General features: G+C 40.5%; 1 protein-coding gene and 1 long non-coding RNA gene across 8 annotated transcripts in view; one reads left to right on the forward strand and one right to left on the reverse strand.

Moving 5' to 3' along the window:
- The window catches only part of LOC140068871 (uncharacterized), a 78,853-nt gene extending 71,722 nt beyond the window's left edge, over positions 1-7,131 (forward strand). Inside the window, exons 3-4 of the long non-coding RNA XR_011848604.1 lie at positions 3,720-3,870; positions 7,073-7,131. This is a non-coding gene — a long non-coding RNA (uncharacterized lncRNA). The remainder of the gene's footprint in view (positions 1-3,719; positions 3,871-7,072) is intronic.
- The window catches only part of PSD3 (pleckstrin and Sec7 domain containing 3), a 350,748-nt gene that overhangs the window by 90,031 nt on the left and 238,039 nt on the right, over positions 1-22,678 (reverse strand). For all 7 annotated transcript variants that reach the window (XM_072114187.1, XM_072114198.1, XM_072114193.1 and 4 more), the window contains one exon: positions 622-665. In XM_072114187.1, the coding sequence (XP_071970288.1) occupies positions 622-665 (44 nt within the window). The remainder of the gene's footprint in view (positions 1-621; positions 666-22,678) is intronic.

Raw genomic sequence — 22,678 nt, forward strand, 5'->3', positions numbered from 1 at the left:
AATGCAGATGTGAATTTCGTCTAATATGTACACCATAGTCACCTCCATAGTCACACATGCTTGGCTATTTTTGAAAAAGAACTAAAATGGTAGGAGTTTCAAAAAGTTGGAAATGGAAAAACCTTTGTCCTTTAGATACAGCAGATAAGGGATAAAGGAAAACTGTAATAAGGAAATATGTAATTAGATAGGAAAAAGTGCCAAAGTCCGCTATAATTCCTTCTTATTTGTGACATGTGCCTTGCAGTGTGCTAATCCATATAATCCTTTCTGAAGCACATCCACGGCATTACTACATATAATTGCATCTGGTGAGCAACAATACAACTGAATCTCAGTAAAAATGGATAACAACAATAATGATGCACACAAAGTGGAATATCAATGTAAATATGCAGTGACAAAGAGAAAGTTATATAGTATTTTTGGTAACATTTCTGAACATTAAAGAACATCTACCACCAGGATGAAAGACTGCATGCAAATGAGACTGATGGGCTCCATGCTATATTAACACCTATGGAGCCTGGAGCCCCTCAGGCTCATTTGCATACAGTCCTTCATCCTGTTGGTAGATGCCCTTTAATTGACATAATTTGACAAATTATAAACGACACTTACGCAGCCCACTCCAACTTCTCATTCTTGATGGAGTTGTACAGAGCCTACAAAGAGAAATAGAAGACACGGTCACTTTATAAATCCCATGATTTTAAGAATTCATGAAAACTCTTGACTGTTAATATGTCCTCCATGCTGGTTTCCTATTCAGTGCTTCTACCTCATTGCCCTGTTTCCTTGTTACTGATTGACATGCTATGATATTCTGCTGTATGCGGAGCTCTGTTACATCTTTGGGCACTTAAAGTCATGTGACCAGAATGACCTGGTCTAATATCCTGTTACATCTGCAACATCTATCTCATGTATGTATCTAATCACATGAAATCACAGCATGCCTTCATGGATGATGGGGAGGAGTAGAAGTCCATGGAGGCATGCTATATTCCATGTGATCAGATGTATGCATTGTGTCCAGTTTGCTTATGTTAGGAGGCTAAAAGATCTGTGATGTCACTCTGGTTACATGAAATTCTGAGACAATGCTTGGGACATGGGGAGGAGTAGATGGGAGGAGCCAGTCGAGCAGGAAACACCCCATTCAATGCCAGGTAATATAAAGGTAATTTAAGTTGATGTAAGGGAAACAATTTTTAGCTAAAAGTAGAGTATCAGTTACTTAATAGGGCTTTATGGGATCCTGTCACCAGCTGGATTTGTGAAAATTAGGTTCTATTTACATGAACTAAGAATATGATATGATATGAATACATCCTTAGCAATCATCCTAGTGGGAAATATACATAAATATATTTACACTTTGCTAGCCTATGCTATGGAAGCAATCCTGGAAATATATTAACAAAATTATTTGGAAGTCATATTTCATGAATGTAGATACACTGTGCCAGCAATATGATATTAACTAGCAACTACATGAGCAGAATCTGTTTTCATACCCCTTTCAATGGGAGTATGTCAACCTTGACATCAGACACTGCAGCGTTCACAAGTAGGTTGATTATGGATGGCACATTCGTTAGAGCTATGATCTGACAAGGAAAATAATTACTCCAGTCTGCTGCAAGCTCTCGGTAATATTACACATTACATTCAAATGACACCTCATTGACTTTTCCTGGAATGTTACGCTCACACTGAAAGACTGCAGTGACAGCCTTCTAATGTGAATTTTAAGATGGCCTTTATAATATACATATATATATTTCTATATGTTTTGTACAATACAAACTTGGGTATTTGTACAGTAGGAATGAATAAAGCAGATTATCATTTAAAAAGGTAATTCTCAGAAATGTTTAAGCAGATATAGGTAGTTTTTTTTATAGGACATCTACCATCAGTATACTGATGGTAGAAGTGTCCTATTAGGAATTTCTGAGGAACAATATTCCTCAGGACATCTTTTTATCATATCTCTATACGCTGCACATGTATTTATAAAGTGTCCACCACAGGTTTAAGTTACAGCTGCAAATACGTGACGTGACACAAAATTCTGCATGGAAAGGGGTGTTCCAGTGCACGGAGCACGCTCTATGTTAAAGGTGCACCAAAAAAAATCTGGTGTACTCTAACGGAGCAGTGCAGGAGGCGCAGTTTCATGAAGATCGTGCCCCACAATTCATGAATCTGGAGCACTCTGCACACACCACTAAGTCTCTACACGTCTACAAGACGTCGCTTATTGCCTCCGTAAGGAGAACTCTTACTTCCAGATTCTGGTCAAGAGCCACTCATTCAGCCAAACCAGTTCCCTACGTTGTACTGAAAAGATGAAACCACATCGAAACAGTGCTGTCTATAGTTGGGATTCTGTTCCTTCAGGAATATATATACTGGTTTGGCTTTAATCCTGCATCATGTCATTGGGCTTCTTGAAAGTCATTCTTGATGTTAAGGGAGCTGACTTACAAGGTAGCAAATAGAGGAAGTGTTTTCTTTGTCCCAAGCTGGAAAACGTATTTGGAAAACGAACCTTTTGGCTCAAAGAGATAAGACGGCCAGACATTAAGACAAGAGCCAGTCATCAGGTTATTGACAGAGCTTTCAGGACAAACATTCCAAGACAAAAGATGAGATTTACCATATATACTCCAGTACAAGCCAAGGTACCCAATTTTAAGACAAAAAGCTAGGAAAACCAACTAACTTGAGTGTAAGCCTAGAGTAGGAAATTCATTGGTCACAACTTCCAGCCAGTATAAAACTGAGCAGTCAATATCCTCCAGAATGTAGCCTGGCAGCCCCGGTCCCCCAGTATGTAGCCTACCAGCCCCTGTCCCCCAGTATGTAGCCTGCCAGCCCCTGTCCCCCGGTATGTAACCTACCAGGCCCTGTCCCCCAGTATGTAACCTACCAGCCCCTGTCCCCCAGTATGTAGCCTGCCAGGCCCTGCCCCCCCCCCCAGTAAATAGCCTGCCAGGCCCTGCCCCCCCCCAGTATATAGCCTGCCAGCCCCTGCCCCCAGTATATAGCCTGCCAGCCCCTACCCCCCAGTATATAGCATGCCAGCCCCTGCCCCCCAGTATATAGACTGCCAGCCCCTGCCCCCCAGTATATAGCCTGCCAGCCCCTGCCCCCCAGTATATAGCCTGCCAGTCCCTGCCCCCCCAGTTTATAGCCTGCCAGCCCCTGCAGTATATAGCCTGCCAGGCCCTGCCCCCTCCAGTATATAGCCTGCCAGGCCCTGCCTCCCACCCAGTAAATAGCCTGCCAGGCCCTGCCCCCCCCCAGTATATAGCCTGCCAGCCCCGGCCCCCCCAGTATATAGCCTGCCAGCCCCTGCCCCCAGTATATAGCCTGCCAGCCCCTGCCCCACAGTATATAGACTGCCAGCCCCTGCCCCACAGTATATAGACTGCCAGCCCCTGCCCCACAGTATATAGACTGCCAGCTCCTGCCCCACAGTATATAGACTGCCAGCCCCTGCCCCCCAGTATATAGCCTGCCAGCTCCTGCCCCCCAGTATATAGCCTGCCAGTCCCTGACCCCCCCCAGTTTATAGCCTGCTAGCCCCAGCAGTATATAGCCAGCCCATATCCCCAGTATATAGCCGGCCAGCCCCTGCCCTGACTATGCCAAGCTTTTAATAAAATAAAATTAACACTGTTCTCACCTTTCCGACGCCCTTGCAGGTCCTGCACATACAATGACGTCAGCCGCTTGCCAACATCATTAATTGTGAGCCGCTGGCATTGTGAGGGGACCTGAAGAGTACTCGAGTACAGTGTATAAGCGGAGTTATGTTTTTTCAGCTGAATTTTTGCTTATACCCAAATATATACGGTAAGTGCTAATGAATAAATTTGTGTCACTAATGTTAGGTACTTGCATGTATCTGTACACTCGTGGCCTCCATATTTTACTAGTGGGCCCAAAACATATATCTGATTGCCAGATACAGGCAGTCCCCAGGTTACATACAAGATAGGGTCTGTTGATTTGTTCTTAAGTTGAATTTGTATGTAAGTCGGAACTGTAAATTTTATCATTGTAATCCCAGACAGAACTTTATTGGTCTCTGTGACAATTGGATTTTAAAAATGTTGGGTTGTCATAAGAATCAATATTAACACTAAAGCTTCATTACAGACGCCTGTGATAACTGTTACAGCTGATGATTGTAGCCTAGGACTAAAGTACAATAAATTACCAATATCCAGAGGTCCGTTTGTAACTAGGGGTCGTATGTAAGTCAGGTGTTCTTAAGTAGGGGACCGCCTGCATATCTGGTTTAACAATGTACTTGAGTTTACTTTCGTGAATAGGATTAAACTGGGAGACCAAACAAAAGCACATTAAAAACGTACAATCAATTCAGTTGGAAAAAAAGTGGAAGAGTGAAATAAAAAGCAGAGAAAGGTCCATCTATATCCTGCTGAGTCCTGTACTCCCTTCATTAGAATACAGGCCTGAGTTTTCCCACCATTTATATTTGCAGCGAGAACACAATCTCACATGTTGCTCTTTAATGGTGAAAACTGTCAAAACACTTTTCAAATTGCCATTCAATGCTACTGCAGTACTGCTTATGCACACGTGCAAGGCAGTCCTAAAAGCATCAAGCGATTTCATCGCTCCTTACAAAGACGTGCATCCAACAGGAAAAATCTATTTCTATTTATTTTTTCATATTTTCCTTGAGGAGAAATTTGTCTGGATCCATGAATATGTTAAGAATATTCTTCACTCTGCAGGAATCAATTTATTTCACCATAATAGCGTCACGTCAACAAGCGAGGACAGTGATAAAGCGCTGGCAATACATAGTACATAACCACAATATAAATGAAATCAGTGGGCATTTTACACTGCACCAGGAAGTATATAACCAGGTTATCTTATCTCCCAAATGTGTTATGAGACACAAACGCTCAACATCAAGGCTGAAAATAAAATTAAAGGAATGTTTTTTTTTTTATTGTGAAATGATGTTATGCAGGTCAACAGATTTCACCTCAGGAAGACCTCTTAGGATAATTGAACAATGATTGAATTTTAAGAGAGATGTCTGGGTTTAATAAAACAAAAATACGAAAAAATACAGTGTTCAGACTCAGCACAATTTTGTGTGATGAAAAACTCTGCTTATACGCAAGTATATACTGTAAGAGATAATGAATAAATTGGTGTCAGTTATGTTAGGTACAAGCATCAAGATGTGCCAGCATCTCTGTTTAATGCTCAGATTACCTACACTGTTACTTAGATTTTTGCTCTGTGCTTCACAAATCTGTCATCAATATGTTACTTGTATTTTATACAATAAGATATTCATAATCTACAAAAAAGTTTCTTATCCAAAGAAAATTAACTTTGTAAGCCAACCTGGCACCATGCCAGAAGGAGCAGCAAGTCCCAAGGGTGTGTAATTCATACGACTCCCTGTGTGACTATATATATATCTTCAGCATCTCCCTCATTCTTCCTTCCATTGGTTTAACAAAATCATCTGCTCTGATGAAGGGAGATGGGGGAATGAGGGAGATGCCAGAGACATGAGTTGAGTGACACAGTGACTCGCATAAAACACTTGTCTCTTGAAAAGTGCTAATAGAGCCCTGAAGGTGGAGAGTACGAGATATTTTTTTTGTTTGTACAGGCCCCCCCCACCACCACCACAGCCTTCTATAATTTTTTCTAAAAGCCTGGACAACCCCTTTAAGCATACTACAAAATACAATATACAGTGTTACAACCAGATAGCCTACTCTAAACTATAATGTTACTGAATTAATTTACGGTAAACTGGACCTATAATATGTACAATCATTTCATCCTGAAGGTTAATAAATACAGGATCTTAAAAATAAAAGTGGTAAAACGATAAATCACCTATATAAATGGAAATGTTCTTAGGCTAATGTATTCACTTTCGACCTGACTATGCAGGCCAGTGCTACCACAGATAACTAACTAACTTAATAACTAATTTATATGAAAATTTCAGGAATGTTATAAAATCTGATTGAATTATTAGTAAATGACTCATAATCCCAAATTTTTAGCTTCTAATGTAAGTTCTTTATCATGTAAATGAGGATTTTACTCAAGCAGGGCAAAAAGTCCTTAGCAGTGAAGGAAAATATCTCAAAATGTAATGGGTAAGAAAAGCTGCATAAAAGATCCAATCAGCCAAAAAACACGCATTTGTGCTCGCCATGACTGCATCCCAAGGACGTAGCACATGAGCAGGTGGAAAAGGGAGGGGGATTGAGCACTCTTCACCAAGCAGTCCCAAACTTAATAGATGAAATAGATTGGTAAAATACTAAATATCCTGCCACCCACACTGATAGCCTCATGTTTTCTGCAATGAGTCTAAGTGGCCAACCCCTTTTGAAGAAACATGTTAGAAAGTACAAAATGTTAAATTATATGTTATTTGATTGTCAGTGTCCGATTCATTTCGATTATTTTTTCTTTTTTTTTTAATTTGTCCACTTGTTCAAAAGGTATGGCCTCTAAAAGTGCATATGTGGCTTATACTTGCCAAGTGAGTAGTAACCTATAATAATTCTCTTGAGGTGTGACTGTAAACAGTAAGAAAAAAAATGAGTGTAAGGCACATCAAACTCATCTCTGGTGCTCTCCCTGTTTGTGCAGTGGTAGACCCCTCTTACACAAACAAAATTTATTGGTTGTATGCTACCCATACTGAACATTATGGAATGGGTAGCATCCACCCACATGCATTTCAATGGACTCTATGTTTATCCATTTAAATTATGTATTACCCACAGTACAGTACCAGGGAAAAAGATCTTATGGCATATGGCAGTGCCAAACGTCTCCAGCACGCGGCTGTGTGCTTTCCTGGGCAAGCTTACGTCCATGTGAAAGCAGCCTTACAATGAAGTTGTCATAGTACACCCCAGCTTAATTGCACGTGCACTGTACTTAAGGCCTGTACCTGTACAGGTTTTTTGCAACACTGTGCAGGCATTGAGAGACTGAGGAACGGTTTTTAATTTCTTTTTTTTTGCAGGCACCGAAGGAACAAACACAGGACAATTTTGAACACTAGACCATTGGTCCATGAATAATGTGGATAGATTAGTGTCCCAAATAGCCCAGTATTCAGTATTCAGCTTTGATTAAATGTATGTGTCTATAGAGCTTTGATCCACTCTACCAATGAGAACACATGCATATTTGGCCAATAGAAATAAATGTGGAGGTCAATTTCTAAATCTTTGAAGTTGCACACTATGGTCTAACATGCTTTACTGTACATGTTGAAGTTTATTATATACACAAATTCTCTGAAAAGGGGTTCGGTCAGTTTCTGTATTTGCAAATTTTTAAAAGTAATTTGGTTAAATGAGGCTTTTCCATACATTTTTCTTTTCATACAGATGTTTATCCAATTACTTTGACTGCACAAGCTCTATCATACTTCTACCATTAATATATGGTGACCCAGAATATTAATCATCCCACTTCATTGATGAACATTGACTGTGTATGGCATACGCAGTGCATCTGCAGTGTTAGTCTACTAATGGATGTTCTGTGTCACACAGCAGCCATGCATGGATGGAGTGCGAATGATACTGCAAGAAAAGTGGAGGAGTAAAACGTTAAGCAGAAATTAAAATGAGAGTACAATGAAAAATTAAGCAGATGCTGGTCAACCATTTTAAGGCCCCTTTAAAGCTATGGCTATATCCAAATAAGTCACAGTCTAAAATTCTTTGGTACAGAAACATTCTGGATTACATATATTTATCATGGTGAAATTTCTATTATAAAAAGTATTGTGAGAACAAAAACCAGTCGGCCTGGTAAATAATGTCAGTCTCCCTAAATCAATCATCAACAATGTAACTACTAAATTATTTCCAAATTCTACTGAGTTCTCCTAATGTCTCCACTAGTGCACCACTCCACAGAAGCAGAACTGGTTAATATGAAACTTTGATTGCTTGTGGATTGTACACGTATAAAAAAAATAGAAGGGACTGTGAACTAAATCCGAAAACAATGAACCAGAGGTGTATTTGTGAAGGTCAAAAGAGAGCCGGCTCTCATAATTATCAAATAAATTTTAGAACAACATCCTGTGTGCTTTATCAGTCACCTCTGTACCTCTGCCATGAATCACAATGCCATTTATATGGGTTAGATTTATCTCTTCCATGCTGGGAAGGCTAGAAAATTTATTGGTCTCACACCATGCTGCAGTCATCTGCAAGGCATGTGGAAGTAACAACATTGTTGGGCATGAAATAAACTTGATCTTATTGTCGATCACAGCAGAGATTGCATTAACGCCTCTACAAGTGTCTCTGACGCATGTAGAGGCAGTTTTACCCCAATGCGTATAAATGAAAATACCCCAATGCATATAAATCTGCATCTCAAATGTCTGTGTCTGGGTCGGGAGCTGCAGCCTCCTCATGACAGTGCTGTAGCTCCCGGCCCGATAGAAGATTATGTGACCGGAGCTCAGTTACTCAGTACAAGCTCCGGTCACATGACCCAAAGCAGAGGAGACAGGCGGGAGGCAGCCTGCAGACTGTGGACAGGGACATCGGCATGCAGCAGCATGGAGCTGAGGGAGAAGCTCCCTGCTATGTGCTGCTGTCTGTACTGTAGCAGCTCCTACCCCGCCTGTATATCTACTAAACTCTGCTACGTCAGTTAGAACAGGAGGGGCAGGGGCAGGAAGCACATGTCAGTGGGGAGCAGCTACTACTCAACCCTGCAGTCAGTGGCCTGAGCTTTATCAAAAACACTGTGAAAAGTATGTATGTTTGTGTGTAGTGCGCAATATGTGTATGTAGTTGTGATGTCTGATCTATACGTGAACATTGTGTACATGTTTATTTACATGTATAATGTATGAATGTAGTGTGTGTCAGTGTGTTTACTTGCACAGTACAATGGTTTATTGCCCTGTATAATGCCCCTACTCACACTGTATAACCCCCAACACTGCATAATGCCCACCAGCACTGTATAACCACCCCCCCACACACTGTATAATGCCCCCTCACTGTAAACCACCCCCACACTGTATAATGCCCATCCCCCTGCACTGTATATTGCTCCCGACACTGTATAATGCCCATTCCCCCTCACTTTATAACGCCCCCCCTCGCACTAGTTCAAGCCTGGTCTCCCTATGCTGTATAATGCGCCACTTAAATTGCTCAATCTCTAAACGCCCTCACTGCCTGCACATACAATAGGAGTTACACAATCATTGCTGCAATATTTTTGTGCAGTAATGATTGTCTTGCCTGAATCGCAGTACATTAACATTTGACAAAAGCACTGTATAATCCCAGCCCCCCGCACTGTATAATGCTCTCCCTTAGGCTACATTCACACTGACATGTGCCTGCAGTACTGTAGCACGGCGGGCACACGCTGGCACCCGAGCACCGCTCACCCCCACCCCCCTCTATAGCGATATATGGTGCACGGCGCCGTATTACGGTTAAAGATAGGACATGTCGGAACTATTAGTGGAAATCTAATAATCCTCATCGGTGAAATATACTCCTTCTAAATGGTGAGAGGAGTACTACTAATCTTTGGGTAAAAATGTAGTGCGACCTCTGGATCATGTATTATATGTGGCCTGACGATCAACATTTACAAATGTGACCATGGTATCAACAATAGAATGTATTGGAGATATAACAGTCCAGATCCCCTCTAAGCAAGTCAAAGAAAACATCAATGTATTGAACTTGATTCTGGTTTAATGAGTCTTCCTGATAGGTATGTCAATAGTTTAAAAACAAGCAAGTTGGTTCAGAGCTATGATTCTTGGAATACTATTTACCTTCTACATTGATTAAATAAGCCTATAAGAAAAAAACGGTGAGGTTCTACACAATGCTTCCCATTACTGCTGTGAAATGTGTGATGGTTGTGTACATGTTCCAGTGAAGAATCATGTTAACCTGCAAAGTAACAGACCAATCCCACAGACGTGGTGCTGCTTTTACATTCATAGTTTGGAATCTTTATTTAGTGGTCGACTACAATCTAATTGTTATAACATCCTGCAACCCAAGGGAGGTCTCGTGACATGGCCATGAATTATTTAGGCAACACATCACATGTTTACAGACAAGTTTCAAATGGCATGTGAAGACTACTGGCCCATCATCAATGAGCCAAATTATTCCATTAATATATGGATTAATGCAAGTATATTTAATATATAAATCCCTCTCTCTCATAATGTTAAAGATTCCATGCAAAGAGCTAAAGGGCTGCAGTAAAAGAGCATGAGGCCTGTACAGTACTGTCATTACGATAGCGGTGCTTTCCAAAGCAGCTAGCCTACAGGTCCTCCGCCAACGGTCACTAGCCCTTATGTAACAGATAAAGTCAAGCCTATAGACTGAGAAGGTAAAACATGCAAGGAGGCCTATAGTTTCTCACATATACTTATACCTTACCTACTTTAACTCCTTCCCCCCCACCAAAAGAAACAAAAAATACAATCACTAGTGCAATATTTATCCTTGAAAGATCAGTCTATGACAACAGAAAGGGCCCGTATTTTCATGTAGGAGAGAATATGTATATCTCACTCCAACCAAAGGTAAACTGCTACATTTTTACTTTTGTTCCCTATTTTTTAACATATTGGAGAAATGAAGCCACCAAGCCGCCCGTGTTCATGTATCATCTGGAACTTTTTTTTTTTTTTTTACAGGAGAGTGGATTTATGTCAAGCTGGAGGAGGGATGCTTCAACGTGACACTATTACTTGTGCCAAAAAACTGACACAGCACATGGCAGACGTTTACACCAGATTAAAATTCTAGTGCCCTTGGTCCTCCTGATGCATTTCACATCATTGACCATTAGGATAAAAAAAAATATACTCCCTGCCCTAATATACTCCCTTTCTCTAATTTTTTGCCACCAAAAACCTTTTAGCTGCCAAATGACAAAATACTACCTGTATTTTTGAAAGAAAAACTTCTTTCCTCTAGACTGCTATGTAATGTCAAGGAGTTGCCATTCGGAATTCTGAATAAAATCATTAAACCATCTTCAAGTGTGCGCTTCACTCCCATTTTTCTCAATTCATGCACTTTCAAGCCCCATATTTGTTGACAAAATGGAGCAAAAGAATGCAGTAACGTCACACATTGCCAATATGCTGAAGGTTTAAAATACCTGGTTTATAAATATGTAGAGACTAATCCGCTTTGCCTTCAACACAGCAGAATATTGATAAATACTGGTATAAATAATGAAAGGCTTATTTTCTACTTAATCCAAAATAGAAAATTACATCTGTCTTTGTACACAGTAGAACAGAACGTTTTAAATTATTTTGCTTTATGCTCTCATTCTTTACATCTCAAGGACGAGTAGATACAGTATACACCTTCACAACATATATTAATATTTCATAACCAGTGTAACTCATTCAGTATAGTGAAAGTCTCTATGTGTAATGCTTACAGGGGGATTCCTGATGCTTATTTTAAATATTATAATATCATTTACCAACACTTTCACTACGTGACCACTCCCACTACGTGACAAGGAGTATTTTGTAATTTTTCCTAGAGAGAGGGATTTGTACAAGTGAAGATATTCCCAGTGGAAATAACATTGATAGAAGAATGGTAAAAACCTACCTACATAAATCTGCAGAAATAATACAATTTCTGTAAACCAGAATAAATCATGTATATATTGAACACATCTATATCATTACTTGTTACAGCCTTCCCTTGGCAAACATGGAAAATTTGCAAATCTGCTAGCAACTACATTTCTGATATAGCTTAACCCCTTAACTCCGAGGTCCTTTTTCGTTTTTTTGCATTTCCATTTTTTTACTCCACACCTTTTTCTTATTTTTCTATATAAAGAGCTGCAGGAGGGCTGCTTTTCTGCATAACAAGCGACGTTTCATAGTGACGGAATTTAATATTCCATGCCATGTACTGGGAAGCGGGAAAAAAAACTCCAAAGGCAGTAAAAATGGTAAAAACACACATTTGCATGATTTTCTTGGATTGGATTGCTTAGATTTTACGGCATTCACTGTGCGCCCCAAACGGCCTGTTCTTGGGCGGTACGATAACGGGGATATCAAATTTGTATAGGTTTTATAATGTTTTTATACATTTACAAAAATTAAAACCTCCTGTACAAAAAAAAAATTAAAAATGACAGTACAACAAAGTACAACTTATTAGATTAACTTTTTTTTTAAATGTAGGGCATGATATACAGTTTATGGTCTGTGTTTTGGCTGCATTTCTTAGGCCGATCATGTCTCGCATGAACTGAACTTGGCATTAGGGCCTCATGTACATGACCATGTGTATGTGATGTGAGGTATCCGTACACATCACAGCCAACTCACCGCCCCAATACTTTCTATTGGGCATGTTCATGGCTTGGGGTGAGAAGCACTAACCTGCCAACTATCAGAGGGCCTGCAAGCAAGGGATCAAGTTTCCCAGCTTCAGGCCTGTAAAATGCACACCTTTACAGAGAGTTAAAGGCGATTTTGTAACCTTGCAAAAGATGTATATATTGCCATGCACGGAATACTACTCCTTATTGGTTCACTCATTGAAAATGATTCTAATGTAATGTATTCGTCAAGAGTCCAGCCGTCAAGCAGGCTGCTACAGTAATTTCAACAGCTGAAGAGGCAAAGTGCAGGAGCTGAGAGTCTCTCACTAACCAACCATGACAATGTTTTTAGCCTCCGAAGAACAAGCTAAACCTGGCAAACTCTCAACTTGCTAAAGGATTTTCTCTTTTGTAACATTTTCATCCCCATTGTCAGGTCCTGTTGTGCACTAAAAGTCACACACCTAGGAGAGCCTTGCTCCTGTCAATCCTTTTGTCTTGAACAATAACAGAACATTCATCTTTCTTTTCTACAAATGTGTTAATCCCCCGTCTTTCCTCAGACATGAAAAATGATTAAGTGCACTTTTCACCAGCTGAAAGCGGCTTTATGACTACAGAGTTGTGGTGGGCTCACCATAGGAATGCTGAGTGCCATGCTCCAATGTACCTTTACACACCAATTTGTCGTGCTATGCCATAGGGGAAACATATACTGTAAATACAGTATGCCGAGACTAGTGGGTATGCATTTCATCTTAAGTTACACAGCACTAGGTTAGCTACAAGTAGCTTTGATTTATAAGCAATCTTCACAGCTGGTATTTAAACAAATAGATTTATGGGCAGGACTACTGACAGATCAACGTTAGAGATAATTTTAACCATACCCATAGGAACATAGAAATCCAAAGCATATAAGGAGGATGTATTAATGTGTGAGGTTTTTAGACCAGTATGACTAGACCAGTTTTTTGTTGCAACAGATTAACCGTTGTGTCTGATGCTGGATGATTAATCTGGTGCAGTATAAAACTGGCGAGTTGTACTTTGCACCTCCAATTAGTTGGTCTAGTTTTCTGCACCACAATATTGACGTTTCAGGGCTATTTTCTGTCCAGTCATGCCCTATAGCAGTGATGGCGAACCTATGGCACGGGTGCCAGAGGTGGCACTCGGGGACCTTTCTGTGGGCACCCAGGCTGTCGCCCCAGGACAAAGTTCGACAGACAGGGCTTAAATCTTCCTGCAGTCCTAGACAATTGAGATGCAGCTCTTGGCACTCTTTTAAAGTGACGTATCTTTGATTGATTGGAACTGAAAGAGGAGTAAGAAGGTGTGAACAGGGCCTAAGTATTTTTTGAGGTCCTACTACTGGCCCCCACGATTGTTCCTGTACAGAGAGACCCTGGAGAGAAGCTACAATGATGTCTGAATCTGCATTCCTGCTTTCAACTGTATTGGTGTCCTCAGGGGGCTGATACGGTTAACGGTTGTGATATATATGTGAAAGAGAGCAATAAATTACTGTTTAAATTGTCAAGTTGGCACTCGATGGTAAATAAGTAGGTTTTGGTTGAAGTTTGGGCACCCGGTCTCTAAAAGGTTTGCCATCACTGCCCTATAGTTACCAAAAACATAACCCTTTATCAGACAAATTCCAACAAATTCCAAGGTCATTATAAATCAGAACCCATCAGTACCACGAAGGATAACAAAGTTGTCCAATGCTAATCGCAACATTTTTTACATGAAACTACCCTGCAATATTTTCTCCTAATTTACAAAGCTTCTATATTTTTTACAGACCAGTAAAACGTCAGCTGTAAACTATGTACCACATATGTCTTAGCATGCCCCTTTAAATTGTACAACATTGGCAGAGTTTCCAGTTCTAGGAGAATGCCACATGCTAGCACTAGGTTGAGAGCATTCAAGGCAATGGAAGTTGTTATCCTCTAACATAATTTGGCTAGTTGTAATCTAGCAACTGGAGCTAAATTATCATTTTGCTAAAATTACATTAAAATAAATATGCTTCAATTGAAATGTTTTATCATGTATCAATTGTCAGCAGAAAGATTAAAGAAATAGCCTTTTCAGAGTAAGGCTTCATGCACACAACTGTATGTAATGGCTTATTGTGCAAAGGCATGGTGCGGTGATGACACCGTGTCTCGCTGCACTATGACCGAGCCAGGCTGTTGCACCGCAAGAGATAAAGCAGGCTCTATGGCTGTCCATATGACACCAGAATTTCACAATGTATACTATCAGGAAGCTGCTCGATCGCTATAATAGATTGACAGGAGGATCTGTAGTAATCCATCAACAATGCCTATGATAAATTTGTAATATAGTATAGATCAGTGATGGCGAACCTTTTAGTGCCTGTGTGCCCAAACTTCAACCAAAAGCCACTTATTTATTGTAAAGTGCCAGCACAGGAATTTAAGCAGTAATTTATTTCTCCTTGTTCTTTGACAACTTTCAGTCGTTCAGCCTCCTAAAGACACCAATGCAGTTGAAAGGAGGAGGGCAAATTCCCCTATCATTGAAGGAAGATTCTTTGAGTCCTGTCAGGTGAACTTCATGCTGGGGTGATGGCATAGGTGCCCACAGAGAGGGCTTTGAGTGCCGCCCATGGCACCAGTGCCATAGGTTCGCCACCACTGGTATAGATCATCAGCAAGATGTGAGAAAGACCTCTTGTCAGATACACCAATTCACAGAATGTCTATCAGGTCACACTGAGATCCATGGGCATAACTACAGCGGTAGCAGCCATAGCAGCCGCTGTGGGGCCCACAGTATCAGGGGGCCCCGTTATCCGACCTGACACTAAAGAATTAAGAATGTGCACCATTATATACATATTATGCTGCATATTGTGGTACATATATTGTTTATGTGTGTGTGTATCTGTGATGTGTATATGCTGTATGTGTATATGGTGTATATACACTCACTGGCCACTTTATTAGGTACACCATGCAAGCAACGGGTTGGACCCCCTTTTGCCTTCAGAACTGCCTCAATTCTTCGTGGCATAGATTCAACAAGGTGCTGGAAGCATTCCTCAGAGATTTTGGTCCATATTGACATGATGGCATCACACAGTTGCCACAGATTTGTCGGCTGCACATCCATGATGCGAATCTCCCGTTCCACCACATCCCAAAGATGCTCTACTGGATGGAGATCTGGTGACTGTAGAAGCCATTTGAGTACAGTGAACTCATTGTCATGTTCAAGAAACCAGTCTGAAATGATTCCAGCTTTATGACATGGCGTATTATCCTGCTGAAAGTAGCCATCAGATGTTGGGTACATTGTGGTCATAAAGGGATGGACATGGTCAGCAACAATACTCAGGTAGGCTGTGGGGTTGCAACGATGCTCAATTTGCACCAAGGGGCCCAAAGAGTGCCAAGAAAATATTCCCCACACCATGACACCACCACCACCAGCCTGAACCGTTGATACGAGGCAGGATGGATCCATGCTTTCATGTTGTTGACGCCAAATTCTGACCCTACCATCTGCATGTCTCAGTAGAAATCAAGACTCATCAGACCAGGCAACGTTTTTCCAATCTTCTACTGTCCAATTTCGATGAGCTTGTGCAAATTGTAGCCTCAGTTTCCTGTTCTTAGCTGAAAGGAGTGGCACCTGGTGTGGTCTTCTGCTGCTGTAGCCCATCTGCCTCAAAGTTCCACGTACTGTGCATTCAGAGATGCTCTTCTGCCTACCTTGGTTGTAACGGGTGGCGATTTGAGTCACTTTCTATCAGCTCGAATCAGTCTGCCCATTCTCCTCTGACCTCTGGCATCAACAAGGCCAGAACAAGGCCGCCCACAGAACTGCCGCTCACTGGATGTTTTTTCTTTTTTGTAAACCCTAGAGATGGTTGTGCGTGAAAATCCCAGTAGATCATCAGTTTCTGAAATACTCAGACCAGCCCTTCTGGCACCAACAACCATGCCACGTTCAAAGGCACTCAAATCACCTTTCTTCCCCATACTGATGCTCGGTTTGAACTGCAGGAGATTGTCTTGACCATGTCTACATGCCTAAATGCACTGAGTTGCCGCCATGTGATTGGCTGATTAGAAATTAAGTGTTAACGAGCAGTTGGACAGGTGTACCTAATAAAGTGGCCGGTGAGTGTAAATACAGTACCTTATGTGTGTATGAAAGCTGTATGTCTTTATTTGGCATTGTATGTGTGTATATATGTGTAACAGTGTATAGATGTGTATGTATGAGTGATGAATTGTATGTTCATGTATATAGGAATGTAATATATGTATATTTTTAAGCCGGGAGGGGGTCCCCTTCAAAAGTCTGCTATGGGGCCCTTCCTTTCCTAGTTACGCCACTGCTAAGATCACATGATTTAACTGAAGGAATAGGGCAGAGGAATTTCCAGATAGGAAGTAATAACCAAGATCATTCTCACTGAAATGTATATACTAAATGCAAAGAAAGTGGGGAAAAGAGAGACAAGGGGCGCTCCTATGGTGTAATACTTTTTTTGAGCTTTGGTAAATTAGTGTAAAAAGCCAATAACCTGAAGAGGTTGTGCATGAAGGGCATAACTCCTCGTAATGTTTCTTTAGAGACCTGATGCCGCTGCCGCGTTCTGCTACTTCCTTCCCAAGTATTGGATAGGCAGATTCCAATGCAAGTCTTTATCACCAATAAATGGTGTTTTCCAGTGACGGAACGCTGAAAAATGGCGCTGGCGGGTCAGGTTGTCGTTTATTAGACGTAGCGGTAAATTATAACACTAGAATTACAGTTTACCACCATGTCTAATAAACGACCACCTCACCGGCCAGCATTCATCACTGGAAAACTTTATTAGTGATAAAGACTTGAATTGTATACACTGGGGATTCTAAGGATAATGAAGGTTAAATAACCAGAGATAGTCTCTTTACAGTTAAAGAAATGACGGTATAACTTGAAGACCAGTGAGCAAAATCAATTGCGGCATATTAATTATTAAACCTCTATTTAAAATTGCCAACTTATGAATACCAAAGGCTTTATGTTTAACTTCTGATGCTGTTTAGTACTAAGTAAAATCATGGAGAGAAACAGATATCAATCACTTTCAGTGGGAAAAAAAGGATAGAAAATCTGTTAATTTACATGAATATTACAAACAGTCTTATAACCTGAAACATTAGCGGCATTATACCCGAATTGTCCCAGTATTAGCAATCCTGGAAAGAGAACTCTTAAGCACCGACTATATCAATACCATCCCTGACCATCAGGGGTCACAATCTGATATCCTATACATCAATATCTTTGTAATTTTATTAATGAACACAATCAATTCTTAACGCAGCAACATTTTATTGCTATATTTTAATTTGTCTAGTGATTTTAATTTGTCTAGTCATCTTCCACCCTCTCGGTATAACTGCAGCATTGATTCAAGCTTTCCTGACAACATCTAAATACAAATAGTGTATGGCATATCGTATATATATGTTATATATGCAGCAACATATTCGACAGTGCTGAACGGACTTTGTCATTAATGCAATCGGTCTATATCCCCAGGGAAATCACTATCTATTCTGTTGACAATTTACCACAGTATATTTTTTGGAGTGTGAAAAATTGCGTTAGAGCTACTGCGGGGGACCTGAAGACGATAACATCAAGCAGAGTCCAAGGGGTTTGTGACTAATCTCTCCAGAGTTATTTGGTAGGAGATACACTATAGATATGTGTATGTAGTGTGTATAAGGCAGTTTCATGGGTCTCTCTGCTCATTTGAAACAAACTGCTTCAAGGTCACTGTCTCACTGCACCAATATTAATGGCACCTTCACCTACAAGCAGTAGAAGGATTTATCACAGGTACATTCTACTTGCCTGAATAGAAAACCAAGTCTAGGTGGATATCACCTTTTTATTCTAGAACAAATGTTTCTTTTTCATGTTACTTGTTTTATAGGACAAATAGATAAATCTTTAAATGCATCTATCTCATTCACATCAGGATTTGGGTCAGAATCTGACCCTCTAGATGCTTGTTCTTTTTTCACCCTCACCCCCTGAATACTGACTATATGCAAAGCTACCCCCTTACCATGAAATTGCAGTGTAATCTGAAATTAGCATGTTATAGAGCAGAAGTTGCATGGCAGTTTGATATGCAGTGTTGTGAGAAAACTCCACTAAGCTCCTGATTCTCTAGGGATATGCTGCCAGCAGAATAAAAAGCATTTCAAGCTGACAGGTTCCCTGCTATATGAAACTTATGAAACCATACACTTTATTGCATCTCTAACAGTGTATTTGTCCTGCGTTACATTATAAACTTTACCTCATTTTCTTGGTCATGTGTGTGGAAGTGAGGGGGTGGAATGGTAACATACCAATATACATCTAATAAATGTTCTGTACCGCTTTCATAAACTGTCTTTTACGTAATCAGTTGCCATTACTGTCCATAAAATGGTTGTAGATGGAGAAACATGTGATCATTTAGAGATGACCCTCTATTTACATCTGTTTTATGGACATTAACAGATGACTAGGTAAAATCCATTTCTGACTCAGGAGGCTTTACTTTACATTTCAGGAAAACAGTGTTAAACTATTAATGATGCAAATTATAGATTGGTTAGTTACCCAATATCCTGTCCCACACATATAGTACAAAATATCATGAGGAAAAGTGCTACTGTATATAGGGTATACTACAACAAAATTAAAAATAAAAACAAATAAGCGGTATCACATTTAAACAGCTTTTAAATTTGTAACTAGATGCCAATACAAATTAAAAAAAACTCCAGGAAAGACAAAGCAAATATGCAGTGTTTACTTCAAAATGCTACATGTAAAACAACCCTCAAAAAGAGACTTTAAAGGGCACCTACCACCACAAATCTACCTATAAAGGTAGATTGGGTGGTAGGTGGATCATTGGGACGTGAGGATAGCCCTTTTAAGGGCTAATCCTCACGTCCCTGCACTTTTTTGAGAACTTTAATTTGATATTTATTCAAATGTACTTATGTGGCTACCGGGGCGTGGAGTAGCCGCTTATGAGATTACACGAGGCGGCTACTCCACGCCCCGGTAGCCACTTTACTCCTCCTACTCACCCATCTTCGGCGCGCAGCTCCGCGTAGCTGCGCGCCCTCGTCCGGCGAGCCTGCCGTCTGCGCATGCGCAGAAGAGCAGGCCCGCGCCTGCGCGGTCACAACTCCGAAACAGGCGCGGGCCTGCTCTTCTGCGCATGCGCAGACGGCAGGCTCGCCGGACGAGGGCGCGCAGCTACGCGGAGCTGCGCGCCGAAGATGGGTGAGTAGGAGGAGTAAAGTGGCTACCGGGGCGTGGAGTAGCCGCCTCGTGTAATCTCATAAGCGGCTACTCCACCGCCCCGGTAGCCACATAAGTACATTTGAATAAATATCAAATTAAAGTTCTCAAAAAAGTGCAGGGACGTGAGGATTAGCCCTTAAAAGGGCTATCCTCACGTCCCAATGATCCACCTACCACCCAATCTACCTTTATAGGTAGATTTGTGGTGGTAGGTTCCCTTTAAGACATGGAAAAATAAGTAGGCTACACCAGTGACATATAAGGTAGAGAGGTCTATAGTGACCTCTTATGGCAAATTACAGCATCTTCAGCTATTGTGAAGCACATTAAAGATGTGTTTTACATATTCAGGTTTTCTATGCAATCTTTGAAGCCAAAACCAGGTTTAAATGATAAAGAGAACATATAAATAGAACTTCACAAAAGGAACCCGGGCAATTTAACCCAACCTAAAACCTCTTCAGGGTTCCTTCTGGTATAGATTTCCAATGAGCAGCTCTTTGTTTCAGATCGATATGTAATGTAATTTATAATAATATACAGCTTGTCTATGGGGCTGCCATGCCCTACAACTGTCCTAATCTACAAGATACCCCAAGGAATTCAGATTTCAAAGATAGCAGCCATTTTTGTCTTACACTTATGGCCAAACTATACATGTATGGAAATATGGGGAATCTTTAGTGGGCGACAAATCAGTTCCAGAAAGCAATGAAATACAATGATACATATAAAACATAATTTGTGAAATAGAACTTGTATAAATCTAACTAAATACAGTAGTGTCATTAAAGTTGCTTTCATTAATGGCAAAAGTTGGCTTTTTTGCCAAGCAACAGGGCCACTCTCCCCCCATATGTTCTGACTACTGGTGCAACTCACAACCACAGTGAATAGATAAGACTGGCATCAGGGGTGTAACTACAGTGGTAGAAGCCATAACAGCTGCTATGGGGCCCACACTAAAGAGGATGTGCACCATTATATACATATTATGTTGCACATTGTACTGCATGTATGTGTGTATATATGATGTGTATGTAACCATCATATTTATTACATATTATCAAAATCTCTAGAACATCAACACTTCTGGTGTGTGGGTTGTTCTATAAAAGTGACATCACAGAATCCTGTAAGAGGTACATTACACCTTGGTACCCCTTTCACATGCCTGTTTATGCCAACCATAAGCTTACCAAGTGCATTGTACATGGTAAGGTAAGCATAACCTTTGTCAACCAGGTTCTGGCATGGTTATAGAATACATGTATGTGAAAGGGGCCTTATGTTGTGATGTCTAGCACATGGAGGTTGACTTCATGTGAAGGAAGAATGAGAAATGTCATGCAATTCCAAGGTGACTTACACCATCAGAGCTGATGGTCAGCTTTTAATCCTTCCAAACACAGGGATGTGATGACATTAATATTAAAACTAAAAGCTGTCATCTCAAACATGATTATAAATGATTCTTTGTCTTAATGTTTCACACTTGTCAAAGCGAATTGTTGCTGACAGAAAGAAGCTCCATGGAAAATCTTTAGATATTACCACTTGTAGGCTTACAATGCATCCACCAAGAGGACTGTTGGCTGGTACTGCAATGGTAACTCCAGGACGCTACAGTTTATTGGATTGATCATCACTGACTTACTATAGTAATGGAACATTCCCAGCACTACACAAATATTAAAAATATCCATAAAAACCTTAATGTCTAATTGTTTAACTGATATTTAGGAATTAGTATACTAAAAGAAATAATTTGTCAACAAGAATGGATTCTTAAGTGATGATCTTGCCGAGTCTCCAGATGGGGGCCAGCAGGGTGTTCACTATCAAGTGCACACATTCTGGGGAATTCTCCACTTTGTTCATTCTGGAGCTGTTTTTATTTTGCCATGTGACGCATACAGCCATGTGGTTGCCAGGAGGAAGCAAGGATAATACTTTGTTTCAATGACACTAATACTTTTAACTAACTGCCAGAGCTGCAATGTGCCCAGTGGCCATTTTACTTCCATGGTGCCCGTTAAAAAGGGATGCTGATGACCTTTACAATAGGCAGCTTTTAACAAGCACAATAACCTAGGGGTAGGTGAGTCAACAGCGTTATCGTGTTAGTATGAATAACATCTTTATTAAACATAATACAACAATGAAAACATTAATTTTAAGAGACATACCTTCGAGCAACTCTTATGAATCAAAACTATTAGATGTAAATTGCAAATCTGTATACTGTTTTACTTAATGAGATGTTTCATTAATTGCATTATTTCATTTAAAAAGGGAGTAGCCCCAGCCTGCATACTGTATATCGGCAGTCTGGAGCGCTTCCATATAGCCTCTCATTATGGATATCTCCTCATGTACACGTCTCTGGGATGCCCACACAATCTAATTAGATGCTTGTTAACATGCCCAGTGTTTGCTTAGCGTACAGTTGTGATCAGAATAGATGCAGGAGTGTGAGGATATCCTCACCATTCTGTCTGCACATGCAGCATCTCTACACCAGAGACCCTCCTTCCCATCTCCCCCCGCATTGCTGTGTGTGTGTCTCACCAACATAATTAACAGATCTTATATTCATTTTATCATTGACTTCTTCCATTTTAATTACTTACATTCACATGAGAGAGAATATTATTCTAGTGATGCTAACAATATACCATAATTATGGGCTTCTAGCTATGACATACCCTAATTAGTATTTTGGTTGTAAAACTAACGGACCAGGCTTTGGGGGAGAGAACACATATAAGCGCTGTACTACTATTACATGCTCAGAAATCTATTGAACGTGGTGAGAAAGCTAAAGATGTGCTTTTCTTCTCCATAGCATTCTAGTACAGGATATTACAGTACTATA

This window comes from Engystomops pustulosus, chromosome 1 (assembly GCF_040894005.1).
Source record: "Engystomops pustulosus chromosome 1, aEngPut4.maternal, whole genome shotgun sequence".
NCBI lineage: Eukaryota > Metazoa > Chordata > Amphibia > Anura > Leptodactylidae > Engystomops > Engystomops pustulosus.